Here is an 18,309-nt window from a genome sequence, read left to right on the forward strand (position 1 = left end):
TTCTAACTGCCTTTGTTGCTGGCAATGATGTAGCAGTTTAACTCCTTTGAATGTGATGGTGCATGAATGAGAGAGTTTAAAAGACAAGAGTAGAAACAGGAAGGTGACGTAATGCTGGAGGAGAGGCCTGTGTGAAGATGTCAGTTCTGTTGATGCACTGTGCTATGTCAAGGACAGAAAGGCAGCTGTTGACTCCTGGTAGATCCTATTAATCAGATTTGTTCTCCTTTTTAGGTGATTTTCTTAGTAGAAATTTATTTCTCTAAGCTTTCTTAAGATGAGGGGAATTTCTGTCTTGGGTGTTAGTCTCATTTGCAGTTGTAGGGGCAAGGGTTTTAGGAGACTTACTGTCTTCAAGCATTAAATTTTCAACCTGAGTTGCCTTTAGCAACTCAGGCTATGTGTTAATGCAGTCAATTCTAGATAGCCCCATTCTGTTGGTCTCTTGTGCACGTCGTTTCTGGGTTTCTATTAGTGAAAGGTTCTAGAGTAAAATAGGAATTCCCTTTTGGAAAATTGCATTAGTTATCTGCAGTGATAACTGTTCCTTAGCCAGATTGCTGCATAATTTAATTCTGCAGTAGGAATAAAAAACATTGCAGGAATTGATAAATTTTTATTGAGTGTTGACTATGTACATTGTGTACTGTGGCCTGGTGATGGGGAAATACAAAGATGAGTAAAGCAGAGCCCCTTCCTGGGATGAAATTTTATTTTTTAAAAAGCCTTTTAATGAGTACAAAAAGTAAAACAAAACTAAGAAGTAAAATGAATAAAAATGTGTTTGAAATATCAGAAGGTCAGTAGGTAATTTTTTTATAGGATACTATCAAATAAATTATTCTAAGTAAAAAAAAACAAAACAATGGGGCTTTTATCTTACAGACAAAGTTTTAAGAGCAAATGTTATAGTCTTATAAACACCAGACAAATAATCAACACGAAATATGTGCTGCTTTAAGATTATATTGATAGTCTTCACAGTATTTCTCTTCAACACTATTATCTGATCAACACGTATATGAATGGAATAACAACCATTTACATTTATCATACACTTGTTTCTTTTTTTTTTATCACAAAACTTTTAAGACTAAATTTTATGTAGAGGAGCTCTTAGAGATTTGTAACTGTCCCACAGTTACAGAGCTAATAGCTGGCAGAGCCTGGATTCAAACCAGTCAGATGTTTTAGCTCCTTTTATTTCTTGGTTTCAGTCCTGCCCCCCCCCCCAACCCCCCGCCCTGGTCCCCACCGTTCTTTCTTTTCTGTTTAGTATGATTTGGAAGAACCTGCAAAACTCAATCTGAAGAAATACAGTAACCTTTTCTCTTCAAACTTATTGTAAAAGAAAAAGTTTAAGGAAAAACGTGATTAATTTCATTAACTAAATCATTGTCTACATACTTCTCTCCAGTCTCTCTCTCTATATATACATATTTTTGCAATGTGTAAATATATCTGTGATCTTATATTCTACTGTTTCTTTGTCATTGTATCAGACATTTCCCTTTCTTTTTTCAAATTATTTTGAATTGTTGCATATTATGTCATTGATGTATTTATCCATATTTGCTCATCCTACTTTGGGGGTTGTTCTGGTTGTTTTCAGTTTTTCAATATTATAACTAATGTAGTAATGATTATTTTTCTACATAGAATATTTTTTCTGTTGAATTATTTTTATAGGATAAATTCCAAGAAGTGGGTCAAATATACCCTGAACATCATATGTTAGTTTGTGCCCAGCAATACCTTGATGTTAATTAGGTAGGGAGAAATAAATTTTCAGAAATAAAATGTTATATTTCTTATAAAGTAATTTTGCCTTATCTCATTATTCTGCATATAAACAATAGAAAGAGGTTGAGTTATTTATACTATTTTTTTATTTCCATTGGGAAAAGAATTGCAGAGATATAGGCAATATTAAGTTAAAAGTGCTATAGCATTTCAGTTTTATTATTTTGTGGCATGGTCTTTTCATTTTTATATTTTCAGGAATATAACTGGTATACAATTCCAAGCCTTATAAGGAAAATAGGGGTGGAGGGATGAATGGCACTGTATTGCTAGAAGGCGGCTCAGGAATATCTGTTGACTATGATGACAGTGGGTTTATGTCATACCCGCAAGGCAGCCAGGAATTTAGCCAGTTCAGATGCATAGTGACAGGAGAAGAGGAGATACTCAAATAAAAATAATGTAGGCAGTTTATATCCCTAGGGAGCCCCCAAGCTAGCTCCTACTTGAGGTTAAGACAGCCATTGCAGGGAGAGGTAGCATTGGGGCAAGCTTGGGTACGCTGTGAAGCACTCCCGTGTTGCTTTATGCTCCAGGTGAAGTGCTTTACTTCCCTCATTGAGGGCCAAGACCACTGTTTCAGTCATCCTTCCTTTGAATTCTAGTACAGCGCCTGGCACATTAATAGGCCCTTAATAATTGCTTATTCAATTGAGTTAAATTCATGGGTAAGCTTTTGAAAAGAGCAGCTAGCAGATGTGCAGTGAAAATTATACTAGACAACTTGAGGCTATTTGGGCAGAAGTACAAAATTGGTGGGAAGAAATTTTGATGGCTTCAGTGGATGGTTAACAGAGTTGGTAGGTTGCTCAGGAAGAAGAGTTGGTGTTAACTGCTATATTGAAACCTTCTTTAAAAACTTAAAACCACACAAAAACCTGCACAAGAAAGTTTGTAGTAGCTTTATTATGGTCTTCAAAACCCGGAAGCAGTCAACGTGTCCTTCACTGGGTGAATGAATAAACAAACTGTGATACATCCCCAAAATGGAATATTATTAAGCGATAAAAAGAAATGAGCTATCAAGCCACAAGAAGGCATGAATTTATTTATTTATTTTAAAGATTGGCACCTGAGCTAAGAACTATTGCCAATATTTTTTTATCCTGCTTTATCTCGCCAACCTGGTCCCCCACCCCCCCACACACACACATAGTTGTATATCTTAGTTGCAGGTCCTTCTAGTTGTGGCATGTGGGATGCTGCTTCAACATGGCCTCACAAGCGGTGCCATGTCCACATCCAGGATCCGAACTGGTGAAACCCTGGGCCATGGAAGCGGAGCACGTGAACTTAACCACTGTGCCACAGGGCCGCCCCCGGCATGAATAAATTTAAATGCAGATTGCTGAGTGAAAGAAGCTGGTCTGAAAAGGCTACATTCTATATGATTTCAATTATATGATGTTCTGGAAAATAGAAAACTAAAGTGATGATCAGTGGTTGCCAGGGGTTTGGGTGGAGGGAAAGAGGGTTGACTAGGTGAAGCATGGGGGAGTTTCAGGGCAGTGAAACTGTTCCGTATGATGCTAGAATGGTGGGTATGTGACACTATGCTTTTATCAAAACACATAGCCTCTTACAGCACAAAGAGTGAACCTAATATATGCAAATTTTTAAAACACCACTTATAAAATTGGGAGATAGCAGGATGGGAGAGAGAATGTGACAAAACAGACTTACTGTATTACAGATGTATGAAACAACCTCATTGAAGGGGGTGGGAGAAAAAAGTGCTGACCTAAGTAACTTTGAAAACAAGTGGAATCTGTAAGACTAAAGGCAAAAGACTTACACATAAGTAGTGTACTCCAGGTGATACAGGTGTTTCCCATGGGGGGTACAGGTTAACAATTCTGAAACTACTACACATGTAGACTGGAGATGATGATTAAGTAAATGGACAGTGGTGGGCTGGTTGAAGCCAGCTTTCTTCTTACTGTTGGAGTGGGAGTTTACAAATAAGCAAAGCGAAGAAGTTAGAATCATTTATGTGATAATGGATTAGAGTTTGAGACATCAGTAAGAACTCATGTTTAGCTTATTATAGATACAGATAGTTACATATAGAAATATTTATAGATATGTGTACACGCAGGTTGGTATACATACATAAGTTTCTTTGCTCTTGTCAACTGAGAGGGCCTAGAAGCAATAACATCTCAGTAGCAATGAGCATAACTAGCACCCAGATCTTGGTTTTTAATGCCATTCTCCCGTAAAATGTACCAGGGCTCTTGGCGAAACAGCGAGTTCTAGGACTGGGGCAGGAAATATCCAAGATGAGCATGGAGCATATTGGGATGCCAGAAAGTAAAGGAAGTACTTTAAAAAAAAACCCCAGAATGGTCAGAGCATGTCAAAGGAACATATAGGCTAACTAAAAGAGTTCCTAATAGCCAAAGCTGGAACAACTTGAGGAACAAAATAAAGTACTAATGGATTATAACCCAAAGTATAAAATATCCGTGAGTCCATACTGATATAGTTAGTGATTGGCTAAATAAATTAAAGTGGGAGTAGACACAGATTTGCTGTGCAGAAGAATTCCAAATTATTTATGTAGATAACTCCTTCCTCAAGGAGGGGGAGCCTAATTCCCCACCCCCTAAGTATGGGCTGTGAGTGGTGACTTTCTTCTGCGGAGTACAGTATGGAAAGAATAACATTAAAATGGAGAAACCTGACAAACACTCCCTCAGCCCAGTGATCAAGATTATCATCAGCAGTGATAATTCATGTCGATAGTGTGCACCTTTGATATGATGTGATGAGAATGGCTCTTTACCTCTGTGGTCTTCATCCCACAAACCCATAAACTCAGTCTAACTATGAGAAAAATATCAGACAAACCCAAATTGATGGGCATTTTACAAAATACCTGACCAGTACTCTTCAGAACTGTCAAGGTCGTGAAAAACAAGAAAAAGTCTGAGAAACTGTCAGAGTTAAGGGCAGCCTAAGGAGACATGATGACTAAATGTCATGCGGTATCCTGGATCCTGGAACAGAAAAAGGATTTAGTCAAAACTAAGGAAATATGAATGAAATATGGACTTGTTAGTAGTATATCAATATTGGTTCATTAATTGTAACAAATAGACCATACTAGTGTAAGATGTTAATGACAGGGGAAGTTGGGTTCTGGATATATAGGAACTCTCTATACCATCATAGCTACTTTTCTATAAATCTAGAACTGTTCTAAAAAGAATTTATTAAAAAAAAAACTTCTGAGTGGCAGGCAGCTAGAATTGCTTGTACTTATTATCCTCTGATGGAATTTTAAAAATTCTTTTAAATAAAAGCAAATTCAGGTAACAAATAAATCAAAAAGCTTCCTGTGATGATCCTGGAGGTTCAGATATGAGAACTATCTTCATTCTCATATTTATCATTTGCAAGACCCAAACAACAACTGTTAATTATAAACTCTTTTCACCTAATTCTGAAATTGAGAAATAAAAACTGGTTTTCCCATGCCCTCCAAACAAGCCTATGAAAGAGTGAAAAGTCCATAAATCCTGATTCTGGGTCTTGTGCTTACCTTCTACTTTACTTAATAATTCTTTCTTTTTATATATCGGTAGGAAAGTATTCATAAATGAAAAAATTGTAGACGCGGAATCTTCCTCTGATGCACTGGATGAAGCTCAAAGTTGGCTTTAATCACACTAGAAGGAGAATAGGTTGAAGAATGCAGGGTAATTTAGAAATGCAAGAATGCCTGTGTATCCTTTTGCAAGGGAGAATTTTTAATCTCCAGAATAAACTCTAAGCCTTAGTTTGGAAAGCATTCTGACTCATCTTTATTCATTATGCTTAAATAAATCATACTTTCTTGACCTAGAGAGGATAGTACCAACTTCCAAGTTGAATAATATCCTTAATCCCGTAAAAACAAAGTTCAGTTATTTCTGAAATTGGTTCACTGTTTCCCTTTTCACGAGTCCATTTCTACTAGTGTCCCACCTTCTGGAAGGTACAGAGTGTCCCTGAAACTAAAGTTAGGTGTGAGAACTAAAGGCTGATGCAGGTGTGTCCTGTGAGACAGACTGTCCCGTTATAAATGATCTCCATCCTGGTGTTCTTTCCTGCTCAGTTTATTTTGTGTTCCTGGGATCTTTCCACAGAGCAGAGCAACATACACTGTATTAGAATCTTATCTGTTAGTGGGCTTTTGGCCAGAGATTCGGAGTTCTAGATTTTAGAGAGTATAGCATTACTTTTTATGCTGTAAAATTGGAGGCTTGGTATTAGCACTTGTTCTTCTTTAGCTATTAATTCATTCCATAGTCATAAGTAACTTTACCAAGTTTGTACGATGTGTTCAGTGTAGCAAGATGTCTGATGTACCTACTTTTGGAAACCTTTTTCAAAGCATGGATAAACATGTATTTATGCATTCCCATAGCTCCCAACAAACTCTGTAGAGATGGTCAGAGGAATAAAAGTAAGGGTAACTTTGTCCCTGCAAATAAAAACTAGTTGAGCACAAAAGAAATGAGTTATGGCTGTTGACCTGAGTTCTTCTCACTCCTTTTCTTTTAGTCAAAGTATTGATATATTAAGTGAGTGCAGAGGTTAACAATTATGTGCTACCTTTATGCTTGATTCTCTGGTCATTATGTTTTCGTTTTCCCATTATTGGAAATGTAGGTAAGAATAGTTCCCAAACTCATTGCAATTTTAGGGCTCAAGATCTATTAGCTTTGAATCTTTGGTTTAGATTTGATTTAAAGTGGCCACTCTTCTACTGGGTTTCTGGTATTTCTCTTTATCTGTTGAAATCATTGTCATATTACAGTGAAAACAAGACTAACTACGAAGATAAATTGCTCAGTGATCAAAAGGAAATGTTGACTAACTAGATTTTAATATCCTTGAAGGTGAGATGCTAGAATATCTGACCCAGTGCCTAGCAGGTAATACATAATGCAAGTTCAGTAAAAAATACCCTTTCCTCTTTTATGATCAAGGTCTTTGGTCTGTAATTACCAGACAAGGGAAAATTGAGCTAATTTATTATTTTACCAGATGGATCTATGTTTTTACCAGTGAAAATACAACCAAATGTGAACATTTTAAATAAAGGAATCCCCAGAAGTTTTGTTTAATATGAGTCTACATTATAGAATACTCAGAAGGGATATGATTTTCTTTAAAATAACGAAATATATATAATACTGTAAATGTCCGTTTGTTACATAGCCTATGTAAGCATAAATTAGGCTTGGTTCAACAATAAACACTTGCCAAGCTCTGTGAAGATATTCAGAGTATAAAGGTGATACCGTCAGGAAGCTTAGAGTCTAGTTCTGGATTATACCACTGTATTTTAACTTAATTTATAATTATTAAAACATCTTTTATATTGTATTTGTTTATAAATGAGAATTAATGAAATTTGAGTAAATGAACTTGTACTGTTAAAAGCTATGCAGAACCTTAAGCTTCCTAGTTGTATCTCTTTTCCTTCTGCCTTCAGGGCTTCTGTCAGTCACTGTTTATTGCTGGGGTTCTCTGTAACCCAGCCATCATCTTGTATATTCGGAATGAAAACACTCGATTTTTTTTTAGAGCTCTAATATTGAGTGGCAACTCACTTTTTCTTCTTCTCAGCTTTCCTTGTTAATTTTGTTACATTTCATGTCAGTCCAAAGGATGACCAAGGCTCATCATTCACCTTTCCAGGGTCAGCTTTCTAGGTTGTACGGTGGTCCCTTGGAGTGATTGTGGAGTATTGCATTGTAAAATTTTGGTAACATGGAGTTGGGTGTAGAAGATGGAGAGAGGCTATGGCAAGGACTTCATTTTAATATCCTAACACTTAGATATATTCAGTTTGGGATCTTGTGAGTGTAGAAAACTTTTGTGTATTATGAAATTGATTTCTGATAGTAGATATTTGGTAGAATCTTAGCAAAGGAGGAATCTGATTTCCAACACATGAGCTCTTAGTGTTATCTTGGCTGCCTTGGAGACATGATCATTGTTCTTCCTCTGTGGGATTTCTTTCCTCCTATTCTCCCCCTTTTTTTTTGCATTTGTTGGGGTTGCTTTAGGATAGCAGTGTCCTAATAAAGGCAACACACTATTGTAAATGCAAAAACTTAATCTGTTTTTTGACAGAGTAGGTAGCTGTTCATTCAGATAGAAGTGAATAATACTAAATGAAATAAACTTTTCATTTGTACTTTTGATTCTATAATTTCTGAATTTTGGATATTTGAATGTACAACATATAAATTCATAACCTTCAAACTTTTTAGTGCAATACATGGTGTGGTACAATGGGAATGTTATGGAAAAATGAGATCCAGAGACAATTCTCAACCTTCCTTTTTAACCATTTAAAATTAAAACTTTCTTTTCTTCCATTAAATGTCTAGCTGTAAAACAGATCAGCACCGTGTGATAAAGGTATGTGAGACTGGAAAATAAAGTGATAATTCTTTTGGGGGTCTCAGTCGATAATCAGGCAAGGCTTACCTAAAGTCTGTGAAATACAGGTCTTGAACTAGAAAATCGTTATGATCCCTTCCATCTCTGAAAATTGGTGATTTTCTTGGCATCACAAATTAGTTGAGGTATATATGAATAGTGAAATGCTCAACCTGTAATAAGAGATGGACAATCTTCACTGAAGTAATCAGCTTCTGAAAAAGCAGTGGCTTTGAAGTTTTTATATGAGCAAGATCGAAAATGAAAGTCTGCTCAGCAGATTTGCAGAAAATCTTTGATAAATTCCTTTAGTGCCATTTCAAACCCCAGGAGCTCCACATGGGATAGTCTTATTTTGGGTTCTGTTATGGACACACATTCGATATATCTACTCCCACTGGACAGATCTGTCTAAGCATCTTTTGGAAAAGGGTACCGAAATCTCAGAGATGGGGTTTAATATCTTTACCAAAAGATGGCAGACATTGACAGATGGTTTCTAAGGATAACTTCTTGCAGTCGAACCTTAATTTCTTTATAGAGCCAGTATATAAAATAAGTATAGGTATATATTATTACATTGCCAATAAGAACTAACAGTTGATTTCCAAAAATATACTTTTAATAGCACCTAACTTTTCTAGATCAGAATCATGTAGTGTAGTAGAAGGAGCTCTTTAAACAGGATTGACAAGTCACCATCCTTCTCTCAGTTTGAGGTTCTTGGGCAGGTCATGTAACCACTCTGAGAGACAGTTTTACTTATTTATAGAATGATAATAATGCTGCCTGTTCTGTTTGTATCACAAAATTCTTGTCATATGGTGTATATTAAAGCATTTTGAAAATAGTATTTAAAGAATTCATAGCCATGGTACTGTCACAAGCCCATTTTCTGACTAGGAAGAGAAAAAAATCCAATAGTTTAAAATTATTTATGAAACTAGTTTCTATACTCTTTCATTCCAGAATTAGTGAAACTGAGATCTGTCTCACATAGCCTAGTAAGTTGCAGATCCAGGACTGTGACTTATGTCTCCTCAACAATTCAGTTACTCTTTTCTACACACCATATTGATTCTCTTTTTTCCCTTTATATTCAAAATTAGTCATGCACTTCTCATGGTCTTTCTCTTAAAAAAAGAGAGAAGGAAAGGAAAGAAAGGGGTAAAAACTGGTTTTGTACCCTTACATCCTTTTTAGACAAAAGTATTTAAGATGGATTTCTGGAAGGACAATTATAACTAAGTAACTGAAGTCAAAGGTATATGCTAGATTTTAACAGGCAAGTACCAGTTTGATTAAATCTGACCTTATTTGGTATTCTGATCTCTGATGGCAGAAGTTTATATTAAGGCCAGGGTTTTTTTAGTTGATTCTAAATAAGTCATGATCATGTATATTTTCAGCAAATGTGGCAGAATTATTTATTGTAAGAAGTAGAAAAAAAGTGTTGACAGAAGCTACCTTTTTCAAAATACCATTGAAATCAGAGTAATTTTGCTTCCTTTGCTAGTTATGACAAATAGCTTTCCATTTATAAGTGTTAGACAAGAATCTGAACACATTAAATCAAATAATCACTTTTCTTATAATGATGGATTTTTATTTTTTATTTTATTTTTTGCGGAGGAAGATTCACTCTGAGCTAACATCTATGCCAGTCTTCCTCTCTTTTGTATGTGTGGTTGCTGCCGCATGGCTGCTGACAGGTGGTGTAGATCTGCACCCGGGAACTGAAACTGGGCTGCCAAAGCAGAGTACACCGAACTTAACCACTAGGCCACAGGGCTGGTTATTATACAGTTATTTCATTCTGCATAGTTAATAATGTTTGACTTGCCAAGAGGAGAATATTACAGCTTAAAAATCTTAATTTGATCAGGTTTCTAGAACAGGATAGGATTCAGAATATCACTGTGGTTTTATATGTATGAGGTAAAGTAGAATACTTGGGTGTTATCAATCTACACTAAACTGAATGTATAGTTCAGGGGGCATGAGCACATATATGGGCATTTGGCAGATTTATTAAGCCCATAATTCTGGTCTTTTGAAATCCTGTAAAAAGTTATTAATTAGGTAATCATAGATCACTGAACCAGAAGAGTCTTTTCATGGTGTGCTAAATGAACTCAGATGAAGACAGAGCCAACCAGCTTCAACAGCTCTCTCCTGCAGGGTATAGCTCTGAGGCTCACATTGAAGATATGTAGTACATGTTACTTTTACTTCAGTTTCCTCTAGTGATAGCTTCGACTTGCATCATGCCTCAGAGAAAGGTCATCATCTTCCCAATATGACACACAATGTACAATTTATATATATATTCTTTTGTGGGGGAAGGAGTTGGGAGAGAAAGTGAGTTTAATGGACCTGAGGTAATGTTTAATGACAAAAGATGTAAGTTAAATTGACCAGCTGTTGTGTGACTCTGCATTTAGTGTAATAGAATGTGGGATGGTGAGAAATTTCACACTAATTTTATTTCACACTAAATAATTCTAATTGTTTCTTTTTTATACAGAACATGTGAAATTTGCCTAATTAAGAAGCTATCCTTTCTAAATTAAATGTAAATTTGGCTTTCTTCAGGAACTCTGCTGCTCTGTTTTGTCCTCATTCAAAGTTATTAATGCAAAATAACCTCCTTGCACCCAGCTAAGACATAGCTTCTTTCTGTTATGAATAACACAGGGTACAAAATAGCCACATGATTCTCCTTAGGAGACAACAAAACTTCTGCATAATGCTGACATGTGCTCAGCCTACAGAGCAGAGGATGAGATTTTTTTCACTGATGTTTTATCATCTCTGTATTGTTCAGAGAGAAGGGAGAAACAAAAGATGTAGATTCCTTTAAGTCACAGGCTGTCAAAGTTCCAAGGACTCTAGGAATTGCCTCACCTAGTGTTTCTAAATATCTTAGTACTCACCTGCCCCTATCCAAAATCACCTGAGAGAGAGCACAGTTCCATTAGTAAATAAAGTCACAACTTGGGGATTGGAGGGGAGGGTTAATAAATACCACAAGTGGTTCTCATTGCTTCTGCAGTCACACACACAGACACAGACACACATACACATACATATCCTATTTACAGTCCAGCACCCCTAGTTCACAGAAGAGGGAGAGATATGGAGTAGTTGTCTGAATTTGGTGGCTCTCAGACTTTGGATTGTGTTAAGTTGTTAAAAAGAAAAATTAGAAAGAGAGAAGGAAAAGTGACCAACAGGATTACTAACTTTTATCCAACTTTTATTTTATTCAGTTGGACATTTTAAAAGAAAATCACTGTGGGGATGGCCCAGAGGCATAGTGGTTAAGTTTGCACACTCCACTTCAGTGACCTGGGGTTTGTGGCTTCAGATCCTGGACTCGGACTACGCACCGCTCATCAGGCCATGCTGTGGCGGCATCCCACGTACAAAATAGAGGAAGATTGGCACAGATGTTAGCTCAGAGACAATCTTCCTTAAGAAAAAAAGAGGGAGATTGGCAACAGATGTTATTAGCTCAGGGCCAATCTTCCTCACCAAAAAAAGAAAATCACCAACATAGAGTTATAAATAAAGTTAATAACAACAAACATAATATGTAACAATGTAGAATATATTTAGCTTTATGAAAAAGTGGTTTTATTCTTACTCTTCTCATTTAACTGAAAAATTTCATTACCTGGTCCATGGCTCAGGGTTTAGGAATTACTAATCAAGTGATCATAATGAATTTGAACCACAGTGTAACAGTTTAAAATTAAAAACTGTGATGATAGCCTATAGCAGCCCAGAATTCTTGCCCAGTATAAGCACTGCTGGAGAATAGTATTTTTAATTAATTTTAGGTTCAGCAACTAGAGAAGCTTATAGAAAATCTGAACACAACTGAGAAACCAACCCAAATCAATTGCAGTAGGTTCACACAAAAGTGAGTCGTGTACCTTGCCATTTTGAATTATTCACAAATAGAATTCTCGTGAGATTGTGGCTACCTTGAAATCTTGAAGAATGATTTAGGGCTTTGCTACTCAAAGTATAGTCCAGAAGGTAGCTACATTAGCATCACTTGGGAGCTGCTGGAAATGCAGAATCTCAGACCCCACCCCAGTCCTGCTGAATCAGAATCTGCATTTTAGCAAGATTCCCGTGTGATTCACATGCGTAACAGAATTAGATACTGATTTAGGGGACCTTTCTGAAAGCAGGGGTTTCAATTAGGTAATTTTCTCATAGCCTTTGTGTTACTTGTGATTAACAAGTAGTGTTCCAAAACGAGGATTATTAGAGGAAGTAGGCTGTTTAAAATAGCAACTAAGATTAGCCTAAAAATGTAGTATGGAGAGGCCTTGATACCAATATTAATGGCAATATGACTTATAATTAGCTTATCAATTAGATAAAAATTGGAATATCTAAACGAATTGGAAGCAGTTTTTAAGGTTTATCTTTTCAGGCTTAGTTTCATATTTAAGAAAACTAGGTAAAATTGCAAATAGAGGAGCATGAAATTTATGTTGCAGTTTTTTGACTAAACAGTTAACAAGCAATGGAACTTTGAAATGAAAATGAAAACAGTTGGAAACCATCTTAGGAATTATCTACTCCACCTCCTACCCCTCCAGTCCAGCCAGTTTCAGGACGCTACCATAACTTTTTTTTTTTTTGGCGAGGAAGATAGGCTCTGAGCTAACATCTATAGCCAATCTTCCTCTTTTTGCTTGAGGAAGAGTGTCCCTGAGCTAACACCTGTGCCGGTCCTCCTCTATTTTGTACATGGGACGCTGCCACAGCATGGCCTGTTGAGTGGTGTGTAGATTTCCACCCGGAGTCCAAAGCTGCGAACCCCGGGATGCTGAAGTGGAGTGTGTAAACTTAACCACTATGCCACCAGGCTGGCCCCTACAATGAACACGAGGCTCCACTCTGTTTGGACATATGTAGCAATGGGGAGACCCTCCCTCCCTTTGTCCCTGTTTCTCCCTCCCCTGTCCCTTTTCTTTTTCTTCCTCTCCTGTACTCCACAGATAATTTCACTTTTAGACAGCTTAAGTTTAAGCCGCTTTTGTGTGTGTGTGTGTAAGATTGGCCCTGAGCTAACATCTGTTGCCGGTCTTCCTCTTTTTGCTTGAGGAACATTGGCCCTGAGCTAACACCTGTACATCTGTGCCAGTCTTCCCCTGTTTTGTATGTGGGATGCTGCTGCAGTGTGGAATGGTGAGCGGTGCTAGGTCTGCACCCGGGATTCTGAACCCCAGGCCACCAAAGCCGAGGGTGCGAACTTAACCACTCCGCCACCGGGCTGGCCCAAATATAAGCTTCTTGAAAACAGCACTAAATTTGCTGAGGAGTTTGTCTAGTACTTGCACAGACTATTGCTCACTTTTAAAGGCCGGTTGAAGCACATAGGCCTAGACCTCCCGAATGTGACGTGTTCCGTAAGAGTCACAAGGAAATTTCTAGTAACATTTAAATATACAAGCTTTATGCTGGCAGGTACTGGGTTCATAACTAGTAGTCCGCTGTAATTGATTAAGAATATTGAGTCCCCTTGAGGATGCGTACCTGCCAGCGTATTGTTCAAAGGCTCTCCCACTCCAGTACTAGAGCTGCTTCCCTCACACCTCTGTTATCAGTAAGTACCAAGTACCTCAATTGTCTTTTGTGGAGGAACTAAACGATCGGAGGATCTGAGCAGAAGGGAGTCTTCACTGTGTACCTCTTTGTGCCTTTTGAATTTTGAGCCCTGTGAATGAATACATTACTGATCAAATAAATAGTTAAAATACAAATTTAAAGGAAAAATTTCTAAACTTCTTCACTAGGACTGTGTAATTTCTGATGCCAGGCACTTTTGTGTGGAAGGATAGAAAATACGAGGTTTGAATGACGTCTTGACAAAGACAAATGCTTTTGGCCTCACTTCCCACTAACATCCTACACTTTTAGTGGAGGATTTCTTTTCTTTTTGCCTCAGCGGTAACTTCCAAAACACTGCTGGATATCAGGTTATAAAAGAGCCAGTGTTTAACTCCCACCCTCCAGTCTTGTGTAAGTATCCGAAAATGGTTATATCAGGAGAAACAAAACCATCTTCCAAATCTCTCTCGTACATCTGTTAATTTACAGAAGCCTGCCAAAACTGTATTCTGAACTCTTATAGGACCCTGCCATAACCTATAATATGTAGATACCATCCAGATTTTGTTTTGAAAGTGGGTTTGGTTTAGCTACTTTTGGAGGGAGCTTCCTAAGAAATTCCTGGGCCAGATTAGGTCTCCTCCTTCCAGCTGTATTCACACACCAACATAAAGACCTCTTTTTGATTTGGACACATTTAAAGGGAGCAGATGTTATGACTAGTAGTTATCACTGCCTTTTAAGTTACAAACAGTGTGTATGTAATCAGTCACCAAAATAACAAAAGGTTACAGTTATATTACTTTCTCTGAAATTTAAATCTTATCATTTGTTTTGGTCTTCCTGATGAAATGAGAATATTTAAGGGGAGGGTATTGTGGAGAAAAAGTGTTTACTTTGTTTCATTTCTGTCAGATTTCTGGCCAAAAGGATACAGGATGCCTTGGAGCCCAAAGCCTCACTACAGGACTTCAACTGGATTTTGAATGTTTATATTTGATAGCATCATTTTGATTAGATTAATTCGGGTTCAGTGGTATGCCTTTTACTTTCATCTGCAGCTGTTAGTCTTCTCATGCCTTTGTTAGAGCTTCAATGGGAATGTAGTAATGACAGATTGTGAAAAGCTCTAACTTCTCTGTTTGTTAATTTAGCTGAACTTTTCTCTAAATACTTTGTATGCAGAATATGAAAGATAGCTAGCAAATGCTTAATTGCAAGGTCACATTTGAAGATAGATGTTCCCATAGGGTTATGCTTTACATATCTAATAGTTTGTGAATGTCTTAGAACCCTGAAAAGAATACGAACTTATAATTTATTGCTCCACTGTGGTAAAATTGGCAGCTTGATAGTGAAGCCTTCCTTTACCAACTGAACTGAGTGTGAATGACAGCAGTGGTATATTGGATGTGCCTGTAATCATATTTGGTTATTTTATAATTCTTTTAGGGTGGATTAAAATTTTTTCTATATGTATAAAGAATTTTATACATGTATACATGATTTTAAGAAATAACACCCTTTGTGAACTTCTAGGATAGGTGGTGTATGCTGGTATGTACAATCAGCATTGGGTTAGAAATCTGTTCTAGTCTTTACTCCATTTTTAGCCGATAACCCTGGGCAAGTCACATTTTCTGTGCATTAATTTCCTCTTCTGTAAAAATAGGAATGGTAATGTGTTATTTAAGTTCTCTTAATGTTCTGTGCGTATCATCTAATTTTATGTAGTTCAGGGGAGTTTCATAGATGAAGAAGTAAATTAGGTAAGATACTTGAGTAGGTGATTGAAAAAAATAAAACTTGATAATCATAAAGTTGGAAAGAGAAGGAAAAAACAACTTTAGTGTTAGTTTGTAGAAAATCAACAGATTTATATTAAGGACAACACGTGTTCAGGACCAACCCTGGAGTGTCTTTAGGCACCCTTTCAGCATTCCTTCCTGAGGCTCACTCTCCCAACCCTGAGCCAATGCATGCTCTCTCTGCCCTCCGCATTCCTCTCCCAGAGGTCACTGAAGCTCCCTCTGACACCTGTCATTTCCCCAGTCATTAACCCGTGCCTTCACGCTGCATTAAAAATTTTCTGGTTCCAGTGTTGAGATCTAAACTGACATGATAAACTATGTTGGTTTTTTAAAAGCAGCTTTATTGAGTTATAATTTACATTACATAAAATTCACCCATTTAAAGTTTACAATTCAGTAGTTTTTAGTATATTCACAAGAGTTGTACATCTATCACCACAGTCTAATTTTAGAACATTTTCATCTCCCCAAAAAGAAATTCTATACCCATAAACTACATTGATTTGATCATACTTAATGTGGATCCTTAACCACGTATTTTGTACAATAGTTGTGGACCTCTCAAAAACCATTTATTAACTTAAGAATGACTGTAGTGGTGGAGGTTTTAGACACTAATAATGGTGTAGGAAACTGGTCACTTTGGTGCTTACTGTGCTGTGCTGCTCTGCCCAGTAATTAGGGCAGGCGCTAGAGATGGAATGAATGGATTACCTCATTCGTGTTTTAGTAAGGATTAGGACGCAAAGAGTTTGGGAAAGCTGGGCTTGTTTCTGAGGGTCCCATGGCTGGCCAGTAGTGATGACTGTGTGAGAACAGAGATAAAGAGACATGTTGTAGACTTAATGTGGTAAGCAACAGTGACTGAATGCTCCATGTTGTGAATAGTAAAATAATTATCACCTGTACAAATGCGTGTCTTGCAGATGTAGATCTTTATGTGAAGGAACCTGTAAACATTCCTTATGAGTCCTTTAAAGATTCAAAGGAGGGAAATTATTTCTCCATATGTATGCCTTCATTTTGACTGTCTCTTTTCAGTCTTCTGCTGTTTATTAAGGTGTCAGAATCAATTTGTTTTGTAGATTTTTAATGAAATTTTGTCAGCTTTTTTTTGAGATACTTATTTAAAATAAAATTCATTGATTTTAAGAGTATAATTTAAGGAGTTTTGACATATGTATACAGTTGTGTAATCACCACCATGATCGTGATATATATAGCATTTCTGTCACCCCAAAAAGTTTCCTTATGCTTCTTGTAGTCATATTTTCTTTCACCCATGGTCCCTGACCACCACTGGCCTGCCTTCTGTCACTGTCATTTTGTTTTTTCTAAAAATTCATATCCATGGAAGTGTACAGTATTTAGTATTTAGTATTTTGTGTCTGGCTTCTTTCACTTAGCTTACTTTTGGGACTCATTTATGCTGTTGCATTTTTCAGTAGTTTGTTCCTTTTCATTGCTTTCTGTTGTATGAATTTACCACAGTTTGTTGAGTTGATGGACATTTGGGTTGCTTCCAGTTTTGGACTGTTTTGAGTTACACTTCTGTGAACATGTGAGTATAGGTTTTTGTATAGACATATACTTTTATTTTCCTGCATAAATACACAAGAGGGGCATTTCTGGATTGTATATGTAATAAAGTTTAGTAAGTATGTGCTTAACTGTATAAGAACCTGCCAAACTGTTTTCCAAAGTGGCTATACCATTTTACATCACCACCAGTACTGTACAAAAGTTCCACTTGCTCCACATCTTTGTCAACACTTGGTATTGTCAGTCTTTTCAAATTTTAGCCATTCCAGTGGAGTGTGTGGTGACACATCATTATGGTTTTAATTTTAATTTCCTTAAGGTTTGTTTTTAGTAGATGTGGATCGTACTTTGTGGCACTGTGTATTAAAAGCATCAAATAGGAAGAAATTTTGTGGGTTTTTTTCTCCCAGATTCTGTTACCATTTTGCTTTGTAACCTTTATGTTCTCACAACATACTTTGATTCTCCACAATCAGCACAATTATTTTATATTAATTGGTTTTCTGGTTGTTTAGAAATCTGTTATACTTAAAATAAGATCAAATATTGTAAATGATTGTATCATTAAGATAATTCTTTGTGATTGTACCTTAGCAATTTAGAATTCTAGGGAAATAAAACCTCATGTAAATCTTCAAAATGGTTTTAACCTTTTTCTCAGCTAATTAAAAGATACAAAGCTATATTTTATAAGTCATCCTGTTCTTTTGATGAAACTGTAATATGAAAGTTTAAAATATAAAAGAGAAGATGTACTCAAGTTTTGACATTTGATAGTTGGAATAGGTACAGTACTTTGAGACAATTTCTGTAGAAATATTCAGAATTGAGATTTCTAGCCTGATGTACTTCAGTACATTAAATGGGAGGAGGGTGGCAGGCGGCAGTGGACTGCTGTTGTATTCTGTCTGGGTAATGCAAGTATCCCCATCCTATTGGAGAAATTGTATCTTGTTCCCAAGAAATAGAGGGAGACATTTAGTAAAATATCTGAGCAGCCGCATTTGATATCCTAACTGTTAACACTTCATTGTCCTGAGGGAGTCTCTCCTTTCTGTTTGAAACCAAGTTT

The 18,309-nt window shown here is 36.7% G+C and overlaps 1 protein-coding gene across 3 annotated transcripts in view; it reads left to right on the top strand.

The window, feature by feature from the left end:
• Window positions 1-18,309, top strand: part of ZFAND3 (zinc finger AN1-type containing 3) — a 311,195-nt gene that overhangs the window by 163,800 nt on the left and 129,086 nt on the right. The window contains exon 1 of one of the 3 annotated variants that reach the window (XM_014734392.3): window positions 9-198. The exons of the other annotated variants lie outside the window; for them this stretch is intronic. Within the exon in view, the coding sequence (XP_014589878.1) occupies window positions 138-198 (61 nt within the window). The 5' untranslated portion in view covers window positions 9-137. Of the gene's footprint in view, window positions 1-8; window positions 199-18,309 lie in introns of those variants that run through there. 3 annotated transcript variants of the gene reach the window in all.

The sequence above is a fragment of the Equus caballus genome, chromosome 20 (genome assembly GCF_041296265.1).
Source record: "Equus caballus isolate H_3958 breed thoroughbred chromosome 20, TB-T2T, whole genome shotgun sequence".
In the NCBI taxonomy this organism is placed as follows: domain Eukaryota; kingdom Metazoa; phylum Chordata; class Mammalia; order Perissodactyla; family Equidae; genus Equus; species Equus caballus.